The sequence below is a fragment of the Silurus meridionalis genome, chromosome 6, assembly GCF_014805685.1.
Source record: "Silurus meridionalis isolate SWU-2019-XX chromosome 6, ASM1480568v1, whole genome shotgun sequence".
In the NCBI taxonomy this organism is placed as follows: Eukaryota; Metazoa; Chordata; class Actinopteri; order Siluriformes; family Siluridae; genus Silurus; species Silurus meridionalis.
This window is the reverse complement of record NC_060889.1, coordinates 4414232-4421948: the sequence shown is the minus strand read 5'-3', so window position 1 is coordinate 4421948 and position 7717 is coordinate 4414232. Positions and strand designations below refer to the sequence as shown.

Here is a 7717-nt window from a genome sequence, read left to right as displayed (position 1 = left end):
AAAAAAACAAAACAACAAAAAAGATTTTAATGCTTTCGAGGCGACGTCCCGACATTCAGAGACGCTGGAACGAATCCGTTCGGTGACACGAGCTCAATTTAACGCTTCATTTTATGGCAACTTCTCTCACACACACACACACACACACACCCCCACACCATGAGCAGGGTCATCTAGGGAATCATACACACCACCACATGCCTGACACACACACACACACACACACACACACACACACACACGCTTAAGTATGTGACGACTTTTAACGCGCCCTTAATGCGTCTCCTAAGGCATCAGAGGTAAATTTCTGGACAAGAAAGAAAAAAAAAAAAAAACACTGTACAAAAGATACACAAAGTCGAAAATATATACACACACATACACACACCACATACACCCCCATCTCCGCTTATTCACAGCATGAAGAAGGAAAAGTCCTCGCTGAATGTAAAACTCTCAGTCTCTGGAGCTAAATGGAAGTCTGTAAACGTCCTTCTGCAGGAGACGCACTCGTCTGGTGGGGGTGTGTGTGAAAGAGAAGTTTAGAGCGTCTTCTGATGGCCGTTAGCTGATAGTTTATTCGGCTCGGGTTCTGTGGGACTCGTGGAGAGATTCAGTTTATCCAGACCTGAAAGTAGAGAGACAGTTGTGTTCAGGACACACACAGTAACAATGTGTGTGTGTTGATGGCTGGATGGTGATGTCTATTGATGGTTGGATATTGGTGTGGGTGGGTGGGTGGTGTGTTGATGGTTGGTTGGTGTGTGTGTGTGTGTTGTTGGTTGGGTGTTGGGTGTGGGTGTTGGTGGCTGGATGGTTGGGTGTGCGTGTGTGTGTGTGTGTGTTGTTGGTTGGGTGTTGGTGGATGGATGGTTGGCTGTGTGTGGTGGATGGATGGTTGGATGGGGTGTGTGTGGGTGTGTGTTGATGGTTGGTTGGGTGTTGGGTGTGGGTTGGTTGGGTGTTGGGTGTGGGTGTGTTGATGGTTGATTGGGTGTGGTTGTGTTTGTTGATGGACGGATGGTTGGTTGGGTGTGTGTGTTGGTGTGTGTTGATGGTTGATTAGGTGTGGTTGTGTTTGTTGATGGACGGATGGTTGGTTGGGTGTGTGTGTGTGTGTGTTGGTGGCTGGATGGTTGGGTGTGTGCGTGTGTGTGTGTGTTGGTGGCTGGATGGTTGGGTGTGTGTGTGTGTTGATGGTTGGGTGTGGGTGTGGGTGTGGGTGTTGGTGGCTGGATGGTTGGGTGTGTGTGTGCGCGCATGTGTGTGTTGATGGTTGGGTGTGTGTGTGTTGTTGGTTGGTTGGTTGGGTTTGGGTGTGCGTGTGTTGATGGTTGGTTGGTTGGGTGTGGGTGGTGTGTTTATTGTTAATATATGGTGCGTTGTGTGTGTGTGTGTGTGTGTGTGTGTTCGCGGGCGTGTTACCGAGCGCTCTGAGCAGCTCCTCTCGGATGGCCGAGGTGAACTTGGTGATGAGGCAGACTGTGGTCACCACGGCGAACAGCAGGTTATACGAGAACACGATGTAGAAATTCCCCAACCAGTTAAAGCGACCAAAATCTCCCAACAAGTCGAACCTCGTTATTCCTGACACACACACACAAACACACAATTAAACATCTCTGGAACTTCATTTCTTGTGTCTGTGTGTGTTTGAGCAGAGTGCGCAGTTTACCTTTCCCACATTTTAAACACACACACACACACAACCCTATGTAGTCTCAGTGTGTGTGTGTGTGTGTGTGTGTGTGTGTGTGTGTGTGTGTGTGTGTGTGTGTGTGTGTAATGGAATTCTGATTCATGCAGTCACTTCTTTTCATCTTTTCAATGGTGCAAATTTTTTCCTGAGTCACTCACACACACACATACACACACCTATTTGAACAGCTGTGGCAGTAGCTTAGAATATTGTTTATTGTTGCTATTGTCACACTTGCCAGTATGTGATTTCCACACACTCACACACACACACACGCAGCGCTCACCGAGAGTTCGGGACATGACTGGGAGCGCCGAGCTCAGGACCAGGATGGACACGCAGCAGCCAATGATCTGCAACAGCGAGTGAAAACATGCATTATCACTCCATCAGTCAATAAATAAAAGAATGACCTCAATGCTGTGATTTTTCTGTTCATTCATTTTTCATCACTCCATCCGTTTATCACTATCTTTTTTTTTTTTCTATCACCACAAACACTAAACAACGTAAATATAAAAGGATGAAAAGTCCAAGAAATGGCTAGTTACCAGATAAAACCTAGTGTGTGTGTGTGTGTGTGTATATACCGTGGTCATGGTGGTGTCGTCCTTCCTGGGTGTGAGTCCCTGAAAGATGCGAAGACTGTAGAATCCCAGTACTGACGAGACCATCAGGTAACTGAAGCACGGTTAAGTTCAAACACACACACCCCCCCCCACACACACCCAAACACCACATATTCATCAAACTGTGTTGGATACATCATGAGGATGATTTCAACCACCGCCTGCACGACACCGAATGCTGAGAGAGACGCGTTCCCGATCTCAGGGTCCTGCAGAGAGAGAGAGAGAGAGAGAGAGAGAGAGATAGAATCCTCTTATTATTCTCATTACACAGGAGGAACATCTAAGCACACACTTACCTGGAGAAATGTACAACACACACACACGGCTTTCAGTACACAGTTTGATGCTACATACCATAAGTGATCGCATGACCTCATCCCTGAGTATCGTCATGGCAACATACCACCACCACATAATGGTCTCTCAGTTTTTTTCACCTTTGTGAGTGAGGTTAGAAATCTTGTCTGCTCTTTTATCCATCCATCCATCCATCCATCCATCCATCCACTAACCCTACCATTCTTCCATTAATCCATTTATCAGTCCTACCATCCAACAAATTCCTAATCTTTCAACCCCTTCACCTATTTATCAGTCGAACAGTTCATCAACCCTCTGTCCATTAAAACAGCACGTAAACCTGAACATCCATTTAACAAAGCAACTATCCCACCATCCAACCGCTAAAATAAACGATCTGTTCATCTCATCTGTGGCCACTTCCAGAGCCATGTTCTTCCAAACACACGAGTGAAGTGAAAGTGTACGCGGAGACGCCGCGGGTGCTTCTGCACACTTCTAAAGAAAAATCCACAAAAAAAGAGTCCGCAGGCTGCGTCCCAAACGCACTTCCCGAAATTCATGATGGGACAGGTTCGTGTGCGCGCCCTTCATCCGTTCTGTAAACACCAGTCCAACATCTGGATCTGTGCTCCAACTGCAGTTGGAGATTAGGCTTGTTATTTCTTGACCTCTGTAGCACTTCCTGGTTTCGAGGCGTACGAGTTTATTCAGCGCGAGTACATCGCGGCTTACTGCGCTTCCTTTAAAAAAACACAACACCATGTTTGAACACCTGTTTACACACCGATCTGCGATTTTGGGGAGAAACCCCTCCCCCGCTTTCTGTTCTCTCTTCTTGTGTCGCTAATCTGTTTGATTTGTTCAAAAAGCCGCTGAAACACAACATCCTCCAACATTTTCTCCCCTCTCCCTCCTCCCGTAACGCAGAACATGTCCGTACTCTCCTCTCCACACAGGTCGCCTCGGGACTCGCGGAATTACCGTGCGCTCACTTTTTTCCGGTTGCCAAGTCTGTCGCGCAGTCTGCCACGTAGGTCACGTGATCGGATACGGGGTGTTGCAAAAATTTATTCGGACGCCCGACTTTTTTCCAGGCGTACGAGGTAGTAGCGAGACTAGTTTTGTAACACGCCAACAGATGGCAGCACGAGGCTGCACGCACAGGCACAGGGAGCACCGACCGAGCCGTGTGACTGGTGCTGTTCTGACCACGTGTGCACACGGTCACCGTGCTCCTCACACAATGGTACAAAATGTCTTCGGGTGCTAATACTGAATTTTCCTTTTGAACTAGGAGCTCCAAATCACAATCCAGCTCCATGAAGATCTGCCTTCATCTTGAGATCTTGAGTGGCCTGCTATTGAGATGTTGAACAGGGGATGAAGTGTTCATGTCGTATCTGAATAAAAATCTCACACGCATGTCGGTGTGTCTCTATAGAAATGAAAGCGTGTTAATGTGCCTCCTTCAGAACAATCAGGATCCGGAATACAGGAGATACCGCAATACTTTACACTCTATATCAGAGGAACTGATGGACCCGATCAGAAACAAGGATGTGTTTTACACTGTGTGAGTATCGATAGCGCGGAGGTGTAGGAAGGCAGGGGAGGGGAACGGAGCGGTGCGATGTGGCGCGGCTCTGTGTGATGTGAAGCGAAGCGTGGCGCTGATCCAGCTCGTCAAACGCACAAAGACGTTTCCAATTTCGACACGGCCGCGGCTCGTCGTGCCAGGACACGGATCCCGGCACTAATCAAACCGCTGAAGGTCTGCGGCGCGAAAAAAAAAAACACGAGAGGGAAAGAAACACAATCTGTAGCGTTGCCTCTGCAGGGCGGGGAAAACACACACACGTTTGACATCAGATTTTGGATTTCATCTACCTGTAAAAACACGTTCGATACACAAATCAGAGTCGCTTCTAAACCTTTAGCCGATGGAAGCTCAGTTCTAATTGGCTGTTGCACGGCGTACGAGAGCCAATCAGTGGGGATCACCGTTACAGCACACTGTGGGTGATGGGGTCTATTTTTTTATATATATATATATATATATATATATATATATATATATATATATATATATATATATATACACATGCACAGCAGGTGAGGTGAGTGTGTGTGTGTGTGTGTGTTGCCTCATCACGTCCGAGCGACTCTGAATGCTGTACAATATCAAACAGTCGAGCCGCCAGATACACATCTGATTCACTCGCCATCACACCTGAGCATATCTGGAATTCTATTCATGCTACCGTGTGTGTGTGTGTGTGTGTGTGTTCTTACCGTCGATCCTTTTGGTAGCGCGGTTTCATCCACCAGCAGGTACAAAATGTTCAGAGCCACCAGGAACACGGAGACGGCCTACACACACAATTCTATTATATTCAGAAACCAATAACATGATTACACACACACACAGGTTACAGGGTGTGTGTTTGCGCATGTTGTGTAGGTGTGTGCACGTGTGTATCTTTAAGAAATGTATTTTGTGTAGTTATAGGTGTTTTATGAGAGTGGTGTTTGCTTTGATGTGTGTGTGTGTGTGTGTGTTTTGTGTTGTTATTTTGTGTATGAGTTTGGTGTTTGCATATATGTATGTATGTATGTATGTGTGTGTGTGTGTGTGTGTGTGTGTGTGTGTGTGTGTGTTACCGTGCCAGCTAGCAGTATTAACATGACGATGGGGTAGAGAAGGTTCTTCTCCCAAACTGATGCTTTCTTCCTCCTCTCTGACACACACAAAAACACAAAAACACACACACACAAAATACAGTTAAAGGTCTAGAAGTTTCTATGCAGTGATTCTGTAATTAGATTGTGTGTTTCAGTGTAAATGAGAGTGAAATTATTGGCGCCCCCTGGCTCTCACCCAGCTTCCGTCTCTGTGAGCGAACGTTCTGCAGCTCTTTGTGGAGACTCTGAGAGGAGACGGAGAACAGGGACACGGAACCTGACAAGGATTTTACACACACACAGCAATGAGTGATATCTCTTCAACAGAATAATAGAAAACATCTGTGCTGGATGTTCTTTCTTTCTTTCTTTCTCTCTCTCTCTCTCTCTCTCTCTCTCTCTCTCTCTCTCTCTCTATCTATCTATCTATCTATCTATCTATTCAGCCATCTCTCTTTCTTTCAGCCGTCCATTAATTTATCAAATCCATCCATCCATCCATCCATCCATCCATCCACTTCCTTGTTTGAGCTATCCTACCATCTCTCTATTTATCCCTCTCTGTTCAGGTATCTACCCATCTCAATTTATTCATCTTTCTGTTTCTTTATGGGTCTGTCTTTCTTCTGCCCAATCTGTCTACACATGTATCTGTCCATCTCTATCTATCTATTTATTGCGGTCCTCTCTGTATATATCCGTCCATTTATCTCGGTCCAGCTGCCGTCCCTGCATCTCTCTGTCTGCCTCTGTCCCTCTCGCTCTGCCACTGTTCCTCTGTCTCTGCCACTGTCCCTACGTCTCTCGGTCTGTTATTATTTGTTTATCCATCTTATTTTCAGAACCTCTTTCCTTCATTCCGTCTCTCATTCATTCCATTTCCCTCATACACCCTCCCATGTGTGTGTGTGTGTGTGTGAGGGAAGCGAGACGGGGCGTGTTAAGCTAATCATCTTAATAATCGCATTTTGATCAAAGCAATCAGGGAAGAATGAAAGATCGACGTTTTATTGCGAGCCAGTAACGCTGTAACACAAACTAATTGCTGTGTCTGTGTGTGTGTGTGTGTGTGTGTGTGTGTGTGTGTGTGTCCCCAGGCGAACCTTAGCTTTTCAGAAGTGACAGAAATGAGATAGGATTTTGAAAATAATAATAATAGCAGCTAAATAAGACTGCGGTTTTCCTGGGGAACCCCACACACACACACACACACACACACACACACACACACACACACACACACACACCCTGGCATCCCTGCAGGCATACACACACACACACACACACACACACACACACACACACAAAAGGATTTTTTTCTTCTTGACACTCTGCGGTGCTTTTCAAAAAAATTAAACCATTAACAGCGAATTGCTTCCTAATGATCCGAGAAAACCAACGTTAGCTAACTAGCTACTAGCCGCTAATATGCTAACCCGGCTTCGGGTCGAGTTTTCAAACAATACGTCTTCTAAGTGCATAGAATGTGCCGTTACTATTGCGACCGTGATGATTTTTTGCGTCACGTTCAGTAGCTAAAAGTTCCCGAATGCTAGTGACATCACAAATCAGGCGCATATTAAGCCCCGCCCCTGAATCAGTTTTAATACGAAAACAGGATTTGTGTTTTATCTTTTAAATAGAGCCGAATCAGGCATTTAGGTGCAAGTGGATGTAGCTGAGTGATGTTCTGGTGTTTTGGGGAATCACTTCATTTTATCTTCTCTCACCACAATAATTATATCCAATAAACATTCCTTATTGTATCTTCTTCCTCGCAATAACAAGCAGAACTCGATATCTACAGCGTTCAAAATGGATGTCTAGTCCATCCATTCTCAAGTTGTTGAACTTCCAGGATGGAAACCGTGGCTCCTCCTATGGTCCACCACAAACTCCTCCCCTTTTCCTCTGACGGTTGAAGGTCCGAAATAGCAACACATGTTAAATCCATGATGTTCAGAAGCTTGGACTGGATCTCTGCTGCGTCACCTCCCAGAACTGGAATTTTCCTGAGGTTCCTCGGGACAAGGACCATCCACAAAACACAAAAGAATGCAAATGGGAACATAAACACACCCCACGGTTTCTTTTTACCTGCAGCACCTGCCTTAAAAAGAAAAGAAAAAGAATTCCTGATAAGCTTCATTATTTAAAGCGGTATGCTGCGTTTCCCAGAATGCCGTGCGCTCAGGCGTTCCTCGCCGTCACGCAGCTTTTGTCGCGGCGCACATCAAACGCGAGGCTGAAATAAAACAGAGGTTTTTATCGCAAGTTTCAAAGCGGCCGCGGGATGACGGTTAGGTGCGTGGGTATTGAGGAGCAGCGGCGAGCGCTAATCAGGCGAGATCTCATCAGTGCGCTAACTCACTTACCCGCGCGCTTCGCTGGAGGCTAAAAA

At 46.0% G+C, this 7717-nt stretch overlaps 1 protein-coding gene across 1 annotated transcript in view; it reads right to left on the bottom strand.

The window, feature by feature from the left end:
* Positions 1–395: 395 nt before the first annotated feature.
* lmbr1 (limb development membrane protein 1) overlaps positions 396–7717 on the bottom strand; it is a 17992-nt gene continuing 10670 nt past the window's right edge. Inside the window, exons 10-17 of the mRNA XM_046851588.1 lie at positions 5513–5593; positions 5296–5372; positions 4927–5004; positions 2464–2537; positions 2290–2380; positions 1986–2052; positions 1426–1587; positions 396–628 (exon numbers count right to left, since the gene is read on the bottom strand). Coding sequence (XP_046707544.1) covers positions 543–628; positions 1426–1587; positions 1986–2052; positions 2290–2380; positions 2464–2537; positions 4927–5004; positions 5296–5372; positions 5513–5593 — 716 coding nt within the window. The 3' untranslated portion in view covers positions 396–542. The remainder of the gene's footprint in view (positions 629–1425; positions 1588–1985; positions 2053–2289; positions 2381–2463; positions 2538–4926; positions 5005–5295; positions 5373–5512; positions 5594–7717) is intronic.